The sequence below is a fragment of the Xenia sp. Carnegie-2017 genome, unplaced genomic scaffold, assembly GCF_021976095.1.
Source record: "Xenia sp. Carnegie-2017 unplaced genomic scaffold, XeniaSp_v1 HiC_scaffold_25, whole genome shotgun sequence".
Taxonomy (NCBI): domain Eukaryota; kingdom Metazoa; phylum Cnidaria; class Anthozoa; order Malacalcyonacea; family Xeniidae; genus Xenia; species Xenia sp. Carnegie-2017.
The window spans coordinates 7422640-7438918 of record NW_025813488.1 but is presented as its reverse complement, the minus strand read 5'-3'; the positions used below and the strand labels follow the sequence as shown (position 1 = coordinate 7438918).

Here is a 16279-nt window from a genome sequence, read left to right as displayed (position 1 = left end):
AGATAGAATATATTTTGGCGTAATGACGTCTATTTAGGACTTTTATCTTTAGGAGTTTATAAAATGTCAATCACGTATGTCAACAATGTTGTTAACATTCTTGAGTTGATTTCACCATCAAACTTTACCGTCCTTTGCTTTCCAGAATTTTTCACGAGTAGATGTACACAAGCGTACCTATTTTTTGCAATACATTTGCTTAATTTGATGTACGGCCTAACAAGGGAAGGCAACTTGTATATTTTAAAATTTTTGTGTATTTGTATCAGAGTCTTTGCACTGATTTGTACTTTGACATTTTTGAAATGAGCTAGACATTTTATTTTGTCCTAATCCCTTCTTTGAAAGTTTCAAATAAAGTTTCCATTTCTCTTCCTAGAAACTTTCAAATAAAGTTTCCATTTCTCTTCCTAGAAACTTTCAAATAAAGTTTCCATTTGAGCCATAATCTATATTTATATTTTTCCAATGCTGTCATTTTTCTCCTCATGCCTTAAAAACAGAATATCTTTTTAAATAATGAAACAGAGACTTTGTCGTGGTGACAAATTTAAAGATGGATTTCAAAATAGCAAATACCATTGTGAATGGTGATATTAACAATGTAATAGTTCTTAAAAGAACTGTTTTAATCAGAACACTAACCCAACAATTCAAAGGAACTGTTATTTACAGCTAGAAAGCAGTGGCGTGCGGTGACCGAATTTAATAGGCAAGCGCTGGGGGTGAGGTTCGCGGCTTGCCGCGCCATGCCCTAGGGGGTCTGGGGGCATGCTCCCCAAGAAAATTTTTGGATTTTGAAGGCTACTGGAGCGCATTTCCCGCGATTTCTGGGAGTACTTTGTCGAAAAAAATGTATCTGTCATGACTGAAACAGTTTTGAAAAAATCTAAAAAATTCAAAAACTTTTATAGAGTATATATCACAATTACGGTTTAAAAGTATTACATGTGGTATTGTGATATAAAGTCGTTTTAAGTAAATGGCTACGCGTGCATTTCTATTGTAGTGAAGAAGTAACAGAACGAAATAGTCCAAAATCCTACAACAGATTTACTTAAATGTAAATTCCATCCGTCTTTCCTTTGCGCAAAACTCCTTTATAACGTCCTCATAGAATCGTGGCTTCCCCTGCAAACTTACCAACATCTCCTTCTCGATTGAAATTGTAGCCAATGCAGAAAGTCGCTCTTGCCCTTGTGTACTGCGAAGATACGTTTTGATACGCTTGAGAGCCGAAAATGATCTTTCTGCAGAGGAGGACGTACTTGGCATAGTAAGAATGAGCTGACACAATCGGTACACCTCTGGAAAACAGGCTTTCAAGTCAAGTTCGATTATTTTGATATCATATCAAAACAGGTTTCGATTTGAGCTCGGCAGATGCGTATACAACGATTAGTTCACTTTTAGTGCTTGAAGATTAAAGAATGTTCCATATGAATCTTGCAACGATTGCAGCTCTCGTTCGGGAAAATTCCGGCTGTACAATTCGTGCTTTGAATGATCCAACAAAGAAACGAATGCTCTGCTGTTAAGACTTTCGAATCTAGAGTCAATCTGCACGACAATGGTATCGACTACACAGAAAAACATTTGACGGAAGGACGCCTATACATCCTCTTCACTTTGCCCGCGTTTCAGTGCTACTTTGACGACACTTGACGTAAAATTCCAATAATCAACGAATTTTGTTCGTTGTTCTTGAATCTTATCTTTCGTCTCGCGAACTTTCGTGACACAGAAGACAATATCGAACTGCTTACTCTGAATGATATTATACAAAACATCCGTAAGACCAAATATTTCTGAAAATATTTTAAGGCAGAACACAAACTAGAAATCTGCAAGAACTTGTCGGTAGCCCCTCGCTTCGTTTAACGTCGTACCGTCAAACTCGTCATCATTTTCGATGATGTATTCGAAAACTTCGAGCAGCTTTGCTCTTGTCTCCAGTACAGCATGGATTAACCTGCTCTGATAGTGCCATCGAACAGCTGTTCCAGTGGGAATGCGTCTGCCGACAACTGTGTCCAACAGGTATGTTCTCTTGGACGAGGCGTGAAAAAAGGATGAAAGACAAGTGACGGTTTTAAAAAATATACGACACTCTTTAGTTGACGAGACAGCTTGAACAAGGATCAAATTTAATGCGTGTCCGCAACAGTGGATAAAAAGAGCATGTGGATAGTCTTCTCTTACTCGTGTTTGCAAACCGGACAGTTCTCCTGACATCACACTCGCACCGTCATACGTTTGGGCAATCAGTTTTTCGCCGCATCCGTACTCGTTCAGGGTTTTACCGACTTCTTGTTTCAGTCTAGCCGCAGTTCTATCCTCACTTACATCGGTAAATCCAAGAAAGCGCTCCACAGCTTTACCATCTGAGTTGACATAGCGAACTATAGTTGTTAGCTGCGATAAGGTCTTAACGTCGGAGGTTTCATCCAGGGAAATAGCAACAAATGGGCTCCTCATCACTTCATCTTTTATTGCTTTCAACATAACGTCCTTGACAGCAACAATCAAATCGTTCTGGATACGATTAGAAAGTCCAGAAAACACGGTTGCTGTATGAAGATGCTGTTCAAGCGTGGGGTCATATGCACTTAGCAGTTTTATCAATTCGACGTAATTGCCCCTGTTGGCAGACTCCTCCAGCTCCCCGACCTCTGAAAGAAAGTTCCTGTTTGCCAAGAAAGCAAACAACATCAATGAAACGGCGAAGTACTTCTCTATTCTTGTGCACCATCAAGTTGTGAGCTGAGATGTGTTGACGGGCCTGTTCGTCTAGCTGCATGTCGATGCGTGTACGCCCAAAACTGGCATTCATTAGGCAACTGGACAAGTGTGTCTTCGTTTTCTCGTGTCTGTTGACGGCATTACACAGGTTGGCCAAATCATCGTATCCCTTCTTGCACCAGACTGTCTTGTCTGTTGAGTTGAACAAAAGACACGGCCAGCAAAATAACTTATTCAATTTTGAGGAGCCAGCCAGCCATTTGTACTTGTCGTAATTTGACGTCTGAAAACTTCGAATAAAGACTTTACCACTTCGCTTGGATGTTGTATGTAGTCCTTGCAACTCAGGAGTGGGACGGCCACCTTCGACGATCTCTCGTTTCTCGGAAAAGGTCTCAATCCAAATGAGCGGGATAATAGTGATTCCACAATGCATTCAGTCATGTTGTACAGGTGTCGTGAAAATACCGAATGTAGAAGTAGAACATAAAAGGATGAAAATTCCTATGCTATATATTTTATAGGAACATCAATCTTATTTATACCTTACATCAGTTACATGATATCTACCGGATACAAGTATCAAAACTACTACGCAAAAGGAAGCTCTTGTCAATATCATAATCTTGTATTACATGCTACAGATAATATCTTCTACATACATAAATTGCAAGACAATAGGCGCGAAATGTATTGTAGCAGTCGTGATTATAACAATTAAGAACAGCCAGTTTCGCGCACAAAATTGGCACGGTGTGTTACAAACTGAGGCCATGGCGTTGTTTAATGTTTATATTTTGGTATAATGACGTCATGGCAACGTGTTCTCCCGTTCTTCAAAATGTGTCTGGCACTGACTCGTACGTTTCAGAATATCGGAGAGTCGTGTTTATTATTTAGTATCTTGTACCTTTTATTTTAGTCATTAATTTACGAATTCAACGACACAAGACTGACAAGAGCATAGTGTTTTGGTCATAACGCTAGTCATACTTTACCACAACACACGTTTGCGTGCATTTCGATATCTCTGCAGACTGCGGCCCCTGCTTGTTTACTCACATTGTGCGCAGAAAATAATAAAATAACCAGTAAAGCACCTACTACTTTGAATTAGAAATCAGAACATTACCTTTCGCTCTCAGTCATCTTTTAATAAACGATAACATTAACGGCGTGAATAATTCGGATGTCCAATGTGTTGAATATACGAATATTATTCGTGCGCTGATATGTGTTTAAAATTGCGAGCGTACAAGACTGTTGACCAATCGCTATCAAGCGGCGCCCTTAGAAGCGCCGCTTGCCTTTTCTCGATATTCCTCGAACAAGAAGCCTCCAAATCTAGATTAACGCATGCGCAAATGTTCAAATTGATCTCCGAAGGCAAGCGCGCTTGTTTTGGTTAATAAATAAGAAATTTTTAAGGTGTATTTAATCCACTTGACTCATTTTACAAGTGTAGCAAAGTGAAACCGAAAATCACGACAGTAAATCGCGTATAAATAGCAAGCATTTCAACTGTAAAGACAATTTAGACAAAAGATTACATTGACATTGTTTAGAACAGAAAAATTTAAACTGATTTTGCTCAGAGATTGATCCAAAAAATTTTTGTTCGGTAAAATGCTTAGGCAAGCGGCGCTTGCCTACGCTTGCATGACCGCACGCCACTGCTAGAAAGAGACACTATGCATTTCGGCAGACTACTCGTCAGGTGTCAACGTCTGCTAAATGAGAACCTCCAAACCATGCTATATTTATCTCTAAAAATAGGGATGACATTGACCTTTTGTAACGTTATAAATATAGCATGGTTTGGAGGTTCTCATTTAGCAGACGTTGACACCATTGACGAGTAGTCTGCCGAAATGCATTGTGTCTCTTTCTAGCTGTAAATAACGGTTCCTTTGAATTGTTGGGTTAGTGTTCTGGTTAAAACAGTTCTTTTAAGAACCTATTACATTGTTATTATCACCATTCACCATGGTATTTGCTATTTTGAAATCCATCTTTAAACATCTTTTTAGTCATCTTGGATCTGAAAAGAAAGAAGAAAACGACAATGCTAATCTGTACTCTTATATGAAGTACGGCATGTTCTGCTGACCAACTATTGTCAAAGAGTATGGGCGCAGGCACGAGACAAGTTGAGAGGAAACGGATGAAGGTGGAGAAAGTGAAAACGTGATTTTTTTTTGGTTTCTGATAGCGAAAAGGAAAATAAAAATGAAGTAGACAATTTTGACAAAAGTGCAATGAACGATGCACGATGCGTTTGAGCATGCTTCGATATTGGAAAGACTACCTTTGACGATTGAATCCATCGCTACATATGGTACACAAGAATTGCTGTTCGATGCTTTGCTTGGCTTATAAACGTTTACATATGTTTCTTTGTATTTGTGCAGAAAATCACTTGCTTGTCGGTACGAGACCAGGTCATTTACTTGTTTACAATATCAAAGATGGATCAGGTATGCTTTTTACTGCTTTCTTCAGATAAGCTCTTTTACTGTTTAAATAACGCTTTTAAATGCACTGTGTATTTAAAAGCGTTATCTAATCAATGAAATTATGCACTCATAAGATGCATTCGAGTTTAATTGACATTAAATACCATTTCTAATTCAAGCTACTTGTTTTTCAATTGGTGCTTATCACTTTCAGTACTTTTCAGTTCTCTCTAATGGAATTATGTTCAACTTTCAAGAGCACAATTTCTCTGTTATACAATCAAATCATTTGTTTGTTATTATAAACAACTTTTCCCATTGCACTATAATTAATGCATCATGTGTGTATCTTGTTCACAGGTGATAAGCGATTTGAGGTTCAACTCAAAAGATCTAATAAACTCTTCTCTAAAAAGCCTATTCTTCAAGTAAGATATATTTATGTATTGTTCATACATAAATGCTTAGTTTTATGGATTTAGATTGAACCCAATTATTGTAAAGTTTCTGAAAGTTGATCCTCTAGGCTAGTGGAATAGCTTTCAATCAATTTTAAATGGTATTCATAGCTTCAAACCATTTATTCCAATTGATATTTTTGTTTTTAGATGGTAGTTGTTTGTGAATTCAATCTATTAATCAGTTTATCAGGTGAGAATATAAAGTAGTACAAAAGTGTTGTATGTTATAGGATAAAGCATGTTTAAACCATGTATATAATAGTACAAAAGTGTGGTATGTTATAGGATAAAGCATGTTTAAGCCATGTATATAATAGTACTAAAGTGTGGTATGTTATAAGATAAAGCATGTTTAAGCCATGTATATAATAGTACTAAAGTGTGGTATGTTATAAGGTAAAGCATGTTTAAGCCATGGTGTAACCAGATTGCAAATTTGGTCATGCTTTGCTCAAATAAACAGGTTTCAAACTCATCAAATTGTGGCACTTTGTGAATTTGAAACTATTCAATTTGAGGCACTTTGAAACAGTTACCATTGCTTACCTTTAAAAGAATTATCATATCTGAACATTGTATTGCAAACCCCCCCATTTTCACACTCAAAAATTCATTACCTGAGAAAAAAGTTGTAGTGGCTAGGAAAAATGAAATATATTGGTCCATATTATGGCTTAGCTAAAGTACTGCTCAGCAAAGGTCTTAGGTATGTTTGATGTTACTGTACACAAAATTTTGTAAAAATTCAAGTTTGACAGGAAACTTTATTGCATTATGTTTCACTTACTGCATTGTGTAGTTGTATGTAATGTTGCAGTTCTTGTTTGTAGATAATGTAGTCAGTGTACATGATCTTGAGTCATTTACGCTCAAATATGTTCTTAACAAAACAAGAGGAGCCACTGTATTTGCTGTTGATGTTCAGGTTTGTCATTTTTACTTTCATTCATGTTTTCAAGTGTGGAGTTTTTAGGTTTCATTTTATCAATTTGATGATTTTATGGTTTTAGAAACACAAGAAATCCACCGTGTTTGGTATGATAATCAGTCTTTTTAATCTTATAGTGTTTACAAAATGTAAGGATTTCACTCTAATCTTTATTTGTTTATACAAGATCCAACTCCAACCTTCACCTTGCGGATGTGTGTTTCGGTTCGGAAGAGATTATTGGTAAACAGTGTAACCTCAATTCACATATTTTACAGAATATACGTTGTTACTTTTGGAGGAGATGCCAGTTTTAGGATGTTTCATTTGCCATGTGCTTAATCTTGTTCATAAATTTTCAGCTGTTTGTCTGGAAAAATGGTCAGTTTGAAGATCTCGAAGAGGAGTTGGGCATTCCAGATGTTGCGAAAACTGTTGCATGGGCTGGTGATAGTGTCTGTGTTGGTTTCAGGAAAGATTACTATTTAATTAAGGTTTTTAATTTTTTTTTAATTTCTTATCAATGGTCGACTGTGCTGTGTATTGTAGTCTGAGTCTTGAGTGCAAACAAAATCTCCAGTAGTGAGATTTCAGTAAACGTCTAACAAAATAAATTTTTCAACTCCGACTAAAATATAGGGTGAAAACATGAAGTTATTGTCAATAAAAATGTTAAAACTTCCATTGAGAACTAGCATTTCATGTCATGACAAACAGCTTGATGCCTTTGAAAACAAGATTGTCCTAGGGCAACAACTTCGATCAATACGGCGAGTCATAAAGAAGTTGCTTTCTCCGGTCAAAGTAAAAATCAAACGCTAAATAATTTTTGCACACGAGGAGCTGTAGTTTCTTCGTCTGGGACTGTAGTTTCTACAGCACAATTGTTGGACGTTATCATGCACACAGTCAGTATTGATATTTTTGTGTAGATTAACACTGGTAGTTTGAAAGATCTTTTTACTACCGGTAAAAATATGGAACCAAGTATTTCTGTGTTGAAAGATGGCAATCTGCTGCTTGGTCGTGATGAAGTCACCGTATTTATCGACTCAGATGGGAAACCAGCTAAACGCAAAGCACCTGTTTGGACTGACGTACCACTTGCTGTTGGTAAGAATAATACATTCTAACAGTTAAAAATATACATAAATACTTGTGGTACTTACATGCATATGCACGAATGCAGTCCCTCAAACAAATAGGGTGGAGCGTGTTGGAATGTTGCTTATTTGTGATTTTGTACAAGAAACATTTGTGAAAGCATGTATGACATGATAATCAAAATTTTCACGTTTTTTGTTAGTAGTGCTTCTACTACGTATTACTATATTTTTACTTCTGCTTGCACGAGCTAGCCATATTGTTATAATTAGTGAAATGTTGTCTGTACTTTGTGTTACTTATGCTTGCACTAGCTAGCCATATTGTTATAATTAGTGAAATATTGTCTGTACTTTGTGTTACTTATGCTTGCACTAGCTAGCCATATTGTTATAATTAGTGAAATATTGTCTGTACTTTGTGTTACTTATGCTTGCACTAGCTAGCCATATTGTTATAATTAGTGAAATGTTGTCTGTACTTTGTGTTACTTATGCTTGCACTATCTAGCCATATTGTTATAATTAGTGAAATGTTGTCTGTACTTTGTGTTACTTATGCTTATACTAGCTAGCCATTGTTATAATTAGTGGTTTTAGCTTCTAGTTAAGTGCTGTCTGCACTTTGTACCTATTTAACTCTACTTCCATGTTCATATTTGCATATTCCATTCATGTCATACAGTTAGTAAGTAATTGTATTTAATGCATTATTACACCATTGATTTCGTCAACTTTGACTTGTTTGACTTCACTGTAACGTCTCATTTGTTCTAAATAATTATTTTAGAATTTCACGAGCCTTATATGATCGGCATTTTGCCGAAATTTCTGGAAGTTAGGACCGTGGAACCTCGAGCATTGGTTCAAAGCATCGAGCTTTCTAAACCACGTTTCATAGCTCATGACAAGTTTATTTACGTTGCCTCTTCAAGTCACGTATGGCGTCTTGTTCCTGCGCCACTTCCTATGCAGATACAACAACTTTTGAACGAGAAGCAATTTGATTTGGCACTTTTGTTAGCTGTAAGTATATATGTTATATGCATTACGTATTTTCTTGATAAAAACATTGTCTACATCATTGTCTTCAAGAATCCGTCAAGGCCATAGTTCCTTCTCCCCCCGCCTCGTCATTTTCAATTGCCTGTTTAAATAATGTTTGCAATTTTTTGTACTGCACTTTTTCTGAAGCTTCTGCTTTTCTTTGCTTGTCGATCTTTCGATGTTTTTGTTCAACTGTGCTCTTTTTGTTTTAGTATATTGATTTTTGTTATATAGTCAAAAACTTTTTTGTACTTTTTGTGCTTCTTGCGTCATTTTAAATTTGTACAGTTGGTTCAAGATAGTTGGCAATGATTCTTAAATGTGTCCTTGATCAGCATAAAATCATTTGATCAGCAGAAAAAATCTCACCCTGCATGCATTGCGAACTCATTGCCTTAAAGCTTGGAGTTAAAAAACTTCAGTGTGTACACTTCTACTTGTGAATCAGTTTGATAACCGGTCCATCATTACCCATTTGTATCCTTGTGCATCCTATAGCTGTGATGTAAACCTTCGTGTGAATGCCATGTTTTATATTGATTAAATTATCGATGTCGTCTTCGTTTGTTTTCAGAGCAAAATTGACGAAGATGAAAAAGAGAAAATCAAACGAACTCAGACCATTCAATACCAACATGCGTTTGAGTTATTTTGTCAGAAACGATTTGAAGAATCGTTCAGGATATTTGGTGAACTTGATACAGGTAGCATTATCTGTAATATACTATTTAAAATTCCTGACTTAATATGAAGGACGTTTTTTTAACATGAAGTTCTAATAATGGCGTTATGTCGCGTGATATTTTGAAAGACTTACATTTTCTTTAGATCCGCCTGAAGTAATCGGTCTTTTCAAAGATCTTTTGCCGGAAAATTTTCGAGAACACTTCGAGTATCCTTCCTCTCCTCCTTCTTTTAGCGGAAGTGAAAGGGAAAGGGGCTATAATGCGCTCATCCAGTATTTGTTAAAGGTAGATACGACAAAATGGATTTGTAGTGTAACAGATTTTCACATAATAAAGACACGAGTATCGTTACTGCGATATTTTACTCTTCAGAAACGAAATATGTTGTTGAAGAATGCTGACGATAGCAATAGCAATCACGATTCAGCTGAAAGTAAGAAAGCATGCTTTATTGAGGTTGTAAATGAGGTAGAACTCATCTTTTTTCTGTCGTTTAAGATGCAGCTAAAATGAAGAAGACATTACGACAAATTATCGATACAACTTTACTTAAATGTTATGTTCACGTATGTGCTTTATATGGACGTTCGATTTCATCAATAACTTTGCTACAGCATGCATCATTGATTGCCTTGCTCATTTACGAAGTGATGTATTCTTTCTAATTTCTTTTAAATAGACAAACGATGCTTTGGTCGGTCCATTTTTACGTTTGGACAACCATTGTCATCCTGTTGAATGCGAAAAGGAACTTTATAGACATAAGAAATATGACGAACTGCTTATTCTTTATCAAACAAAAAATAATCATAAAAAAGGTAAGCTATGAACTTCAGTAAAACTACTTAAAGCTTAAGTATCCAATGCTTGTTCCATCTCATAGTGTCGTTGTATTAACTGTGGTTTACTGCCGCAGCACTAGATCTTTTGCTGAAAAAAGCCCAAAAGCCAGGAGCATCATGGGAAGGTCCATCAAAAACCGTGGAATATCTGCAACGTTTGGGAAAGGAAAATTTACCGTTCATCATTGATTACTCCAGATGGGTGCTCAAAAGTCGCCCGGAATATGGTCTCAAGGTATCAAACAATGACTTGCCTTGAAATTTAGCCATAGTATAGGAAAATACAGTAGGGCCACTTCGTTGTGCAACTGGCTTCTGTATACCATTATTACCTGAGTTAATTAGTTTACCATTTGCCACATCGTCAATCCTATTGGTCACACAATGCAATTTACTGGCTGCCAATATGGTAATCACATGCGTAATAAGATATGCGTGGCACAGAAAAATTCAATAAAGTGGCCCTACTGTACGTTCTATATTGTGCTTTAGCTTTATACGAGAGTATAGAAACACAAGGTGTATTTACATTTATTGATCCGAAATCTTTTGCCTCGCTTTGGGCATCCTCCCGCTAAATAAATTGTCAAGTCTCTACCACTGATATCAAACATTTATTCGCGTGATCGTAAATTACTTTTACGTGTTTTTTCCCAGATATTCACTGAAGATATACCGGAAGTAGAAGGGTTGCCACGTGACCAAATTGTTTCTCACATTGAACAAAACGCTCCGCACTTAGTCATACCATATTTGGTAGGATATACATTTATACAATATAAAAAGTATTAAATTTAAGTTGTGTTCTTTGAAGTCTTTAATATTTTCAGGAGAAGGTTATCCAAATTTTTTGCGAGCAATCCTCCGACCTACACAACAAACTTGTCAATTGTTATCGCGAACGAATTACCGAACTCATGATTTCATATAAGAATGAATTACCCGAAGGTGAGTGACGTCATCTTTCTGAATATCACTCTCCAGTATATGTTATAAGATCATTTGTAAATTCAGGTGAACCGTTGCCTCGCGCTGGCATGGAACCTGGGGAGTTGGGCGAGCTACGCGCTACTTTATTGTCATTTCTTCGTGACTCGAGATTTTATCAACCGCAGAATTTGCTGATTCATTTTGACGACAGTAAGTGATTGATTCTTGAAATTTACATCTAGAAATGAATAGTGACGTTCACATCTCTTTTCTTCAAACATATGATTAACCTTAGTCAAAATTGTAGGTACGTATGAATACTCATTGAACTCTCAAATGACATCATGTCAATGCTAAACCCTCACTTAACATAAAATTGATATCCTCACTTAACATCATTTGATATCCTCACTTAACATCAAACTGATATCCTCACTTAACATCAAATTGATATCCTCACTTAACATAAAATTGATATCCTCACTTAACATCAAATTGATATCCTCACTTAACATCAAATTGATATCCTCTCTTAACATAAAATTGATATCCTCACTTAACATCAAATTGATATCCTCTCTTAACATAAAATTGATATCCTCACTTAACATCAAACTGATATCCTCACTTAACATCAAATTGATATCCTCACTTAACATAAAATTGATATCCTCACTTAACATCAAATTGATATCCTCACTTAACATCAAATTGATATCCTCTCTTAACATAAAATTGATATCCTCACTTAACATCAAATTGATATCCTCTCTTAACATAAAATTGATATCCTCACTTAACATCAAATTGATATCCTCTCTTAACATAAAATTGATATCCTCACTTAACATAAAATTGATATCCTCTCTTAACATCATTTGATATCCTCACTTAACATCAAATTGATGTCCTCACTTAACATAAAATTGATATCCTCACTTAACATCAAATTGATATCCTCTCTTAACATCATTTGATATCCTCACTTAACATAAAATTGATATCCTCACTTAACATCATTTCATATCCTCTCTTAACATCATTTGATATCCTCACTTGACATCAGACACAAATGAAATCCTCACATAGAGTATCTCATTCAAAGTATCTCATTTACTTAATCTGTTTCAATCAACGCATATCTTATTTCGTTGTGTTCGCACTACAAGTCACCAGTTTTATTTATATGTGACGCCTGTCTGAGAAGTCGTAAAGTCTTTAAGCAAAATTCGTTCGTGAAAATAAGGTTTTGGTTTGTATCGTAACACCAATAAACTAACTGTTTTTGCTTAGGCTTTTTTGAAGAGCGCGCACTTCTTTTGGGAAGATTGGGAAGACACGAAGAAGCACTTGCTATATATATTTTTGTGTTAAATGACATTGAAATGGCTTCAACGTAAGTTATCTACAACATTACTTGACCTTCTTTTTTCTCTACAAAGAAAGTGTTACCAACATTATTTGACCTTTTTTCTCTGAGTAAAAAGTGTTACCAACATTATTTGACCTTTTTTTTCTCTAAGTACAAAGTGTTACCAACATTATTTGACCTTTTTTTCTCAATGTAAAAAGTGTTACCAACATTTGACCTTTTTTTTCTCTAAGTACAAAGTTTTACCAAAATTACTTGACCTTTTTTTTCTCTAAGTACAAAGTTTTACCAAAATTACTTGACCTTTTTTTCTCTGAGTATAAAATGTTACCAACATTACTTGACCTTTTTCTTTAAGTATAAAATGTTACCAGTTACCATTGACAATATCGCCTTCTTTTTTGCTGTGGTTTTCTCTAATAGTTTGTGTACTTTTTTACAGCTATTGTAAACAAACCTACACCGAAGAATGGGAAGACAGTAAAGATGTATTTTATTTGTCATCTATGTGTCTTACTTCGTCAAAATCTTGTTTGTGCTTCCACATCTATAGTTTCACATTTTGTGTTTTTGTTCATAGGTATACGCCTGTTTGTTGCACATGTATCTGTCTCCTCCAGATCCGTCCATATTAGGGGCGAAAACCGCTGATCTTAAAGCCAACGTTGAAGCAGCGCTAAACGTATTGAAAGAACATTATGACAAAATTAATCCCATCAAGGTACGATGTGTTTATTTTAAACAATCGACTTTTCTTTTATTTACACTCTTTATTTATGATGTTGATTAGAACTGCGTGATTTTATTTACACCCTTCATTTATGATGTTGATTAGAACTTTGTGGTTTTATTTACACCCTTCATTTATAATGTTGATTAGAGCTGTGCAGTTCCAGAAATTTTATTTCAGATTCGGTTTTTTGTGGAAGGAAAATAATGTCGGTTCGGTTGGTTTTCGGTTTTCTTTATTTCTTATGTCTCTAGATTTTCGACTCCTCGCAAATTTTAAATTCATTGGTGGCAAATGGTTGTTCTACGTATATATATTTATGATTGAAAAGGTTTTGTTTTTAAAATCTTTGATTGAGAGTCTAGTATTTTGCCAAATTTTAAAATGGCGTACTTACCTCACCTTGACAAAGTTGAAACGTTTACGCCTACAATAAGTTGGATATTTGGCGAACGTTAAACGAAAAAATAAAACGTAACATTTGGTTCTTTGGCCTAGAAGTTAATGATGGCCAGCAAGCATGGAGGCAACAAAACAAACAATTGTTACATGTATTCAGTATATTTTTGACTGACCGTTTTTTTATCGTATTAAGGCGTTGGAACTACTTCCTTTGACAATTGAAGTACAAGAAATATTCCCATTTTTGGAAAAGATTTTGGAAGAGAAGTCGAGTAAAAAAAAAACAAACCAAGTTCTAAAAAGTCTCCTCTTTGCCGAACATTTACAGGTGAGAAATATTTGGGTGTGCTACAATTTGTTTTGGTTGATATAAATACCACAGTTTTGTTGAAATAGTCGCTGTTGATTTGTAGTTTCTGTTGAAACATTTCCATTAGTCTCTCGCGATCACAATGACGTTAAAAAAATCTCAGAAAAATGAAGAGTGGATTATTTAATTGTGACTATTTTATTTAATTCCCCTAGATATCTAACTACTTTGAAAAGTGGTAAAACGCCAGATTCCCAATAAAAAATAAGTTAAAAGAAAGTTTAACAAACCAATCTTATCAAACACAGACTAACACCTTTGCAACTATTGCATCAACATAGAATACGCACATTTTGGTCATAAATATCGTCAGTTCTGCCTCTTTTTAAACGGCGGTCCATGTCACGTATACAGTTGATGGGGTTTTACGTCTTTAGTTAGATAAAGAGAGGGAAAGAAAAACCTCTGCTTTCGTTTTATCTTGGATAATGATCAGTTGTCTTGCACTTTGACACCGTTTGAGAGCGTTTTCACCTGACGTCATAGCCACCCTGTTGGTGTGATGTACCTATTGAAAATATTTTTAATAAAGTTCTTTTGTTTGGTACAGCAATATGGCGACTTCATCCATTGTTATGTTGATCTCAAGTTCATAGCTTACTGTCCTAGAAAGAGCCTCCTTTGTCCCTAGGCTGCAACTGCTTCCTGGAAATTTACTTTTGGTTACTGTTAATATGGTATAGACCGTGTTGAAAATACTTTATGTGTTATTTTTTTATAGATTCAAGAACGCCGAATGTATTATCATACTGGCAATGTCATTGTAAACGATGAACGAGCTTGTCGCGTTTGTCATAAAAAGATTGGGACGAGGTATGTGCGTGAACATAAATAATATGTTACCAAAGATATTTTTGTGGGACAATACGCGCTGTATTTCAATTACAAGATAATTTCCAATCTCCTCTATAGCGCATTCGCATGTTACCCAAGTGGAGAAATACTGCATTACTACTGTTATGAGACTCCAAAGAATGGAAACAAGTGAACAGCAGGTGCAAAATGACGCTCAAACTTTGACATAGATAAACATTCATAAATCCATAGTAGATTTATCCACGCACTAAAAATCATTTAAGATCAAAAATCATCAAAAACAATCACGTGTAAAGACAATGATGATTTTCTTTATTAGAAATATTTGGAAGCGTTTATGTTTCGTTTCTCTTGTAAGAATTTATCATGGATTTGGTAGAGATTTTGATCTCTACCAAATCAAGATACCCTATCAAGATCTTGACAAGATCACGCACAAAATCTTGCAATTTGTTGCATGATTCTTCCAAGATTTTGCTAAGATCATGGTAGAATCATGCAACAACACAAAGGTAGACATAAAGGTAACATAAAGGTAGACATAAAGCTAGACACAAAGGTAAAAACAAAGGTAGACACAAAGGTAGACATGAAGGTAGACATAAAGGTAGACATAAAGGTAGACACAAAGGTAGACATAAAGGTACACAAAGGTAGACATAAAGGTAGACATAAAGCTAGACACAAAGGTAGAAACAAAGGTAGACATAAAAGTAGACACAAAAGTAGACACAAAGGTAGACACAAACGTAGACATAAAGCTAGACACGACGTACAATAGTTGATCTATAAATAAAACTGTTACTTAGCTATTGTTGTCAGGTTTTTTAACCTGGTCATGTTCATGTCAGCGCGACAGGTTATTTCATTGATTTAAAAAGTTCGTACACCTATAAAATCATAGCATTCAATATATCATAAACGTTTAAGCAAAAGACAAACTTTTTGGGTGCCCATGCACCGATAACTTACCAAGCTCATGGACTCAATGATAGAGAGATTCAAACCAATGAAATTCAATAATGATCTCAACATTTATAGACGTCTATTGTAGTTATTAGTACGAGAATATTTATACTCGTAGACATAAGGGCTGGAAAGAGATGGAGGTGGTCCACTGTTTCTACTTTATTCTCTTGTTCAAAGTGTCTTCAAAATGCTGTAAATGACGATTTACAGATTTGAGAAATCATATCACATAGAGATCCTCAATCTTGCGATTTTTGCACTAACAACTAGCAGCCTGACCACTTTAAAACATATATCCATGGGCTTGAAAGGATGTTAGTCTACTTGATTATTGATTTAGAACACAAACTAGCATGTGACTATAAATTACTACAAGGACCGCAACTAGAACGTTGATTGGCGGGGGTGTATATTCATATATTCAG

General features: G+C 35.5%; 2 protein-coding genes across 2 annotated transcripts; one reads left to right on the top strand and one right to left on the bottom strand.

The window, feature by feature from the left end:
- Positions 1 to 1611: 1611 nt before the first annotated feature.
- LOC124452512 lies at positions 1612 to 3178 on the bottom strand. Its single transcript, XM_047003072.1, has 3 exons — positions 2815 to 3178; positions 1890 to 2672; positions 1612 to 1808 (listed from the first exon to the last, which is right to left on the bottom strand). The coding sequence occupies exons 1-3, from the start codon at positions 3176 to 3178 to the stop codon at positions 1612 to 1614; spliced, it is 1344 nt and encodes a 447-aa protein (XP_046859028.1).
- A 1571-nt stretch (positions 3179 to 4749) lies between these two features.
- LOC124452899 (vam6/Vps39-like protein) lies at positions 4750 to 15223 on the top strand. Its single transcript, XM_047003528.1, has 25 exons — positions 4750 to 5080; positions 5154 to 5219; positions 5559 to 5626; positions 5807 to 5849; positions 6490 to 6584; positions 6670 to 6694; positions 6775 to 6830; positions 6950 to 7081; positions 7520 to 7700; positions 8481 to 8716; positions 9312 to 9441; positions 9566 to 9708; positions 9796 to 9856; positions 9922 to 9989; positions 10103 to 10241; positions 10340 to 10500; positions 10923 to 11021; positions 11096 to 11213; positions 11280 to 11405; positions 12489 to 12591; positions 13010 to 13055; positions 13148 to 13288; positions 13893 to 14027; positions 14791 to 14882; positions 14982 to 15223. The coding sequence occupies exons 1-25, from the start codon at positions 5008 to 5010 to the stop codon at positions 15055 to 15057; spliced, it is 2613 nt and encodes an 870-aa protein (XP_046859484.1). The 5' UTR covers positions 4750 to 5007; the 3' UTR covers positions 15058 to 15223.
- The last annotated feature ends 1056 nt before the right edge of the window (positions 15224 to 16279 follow it).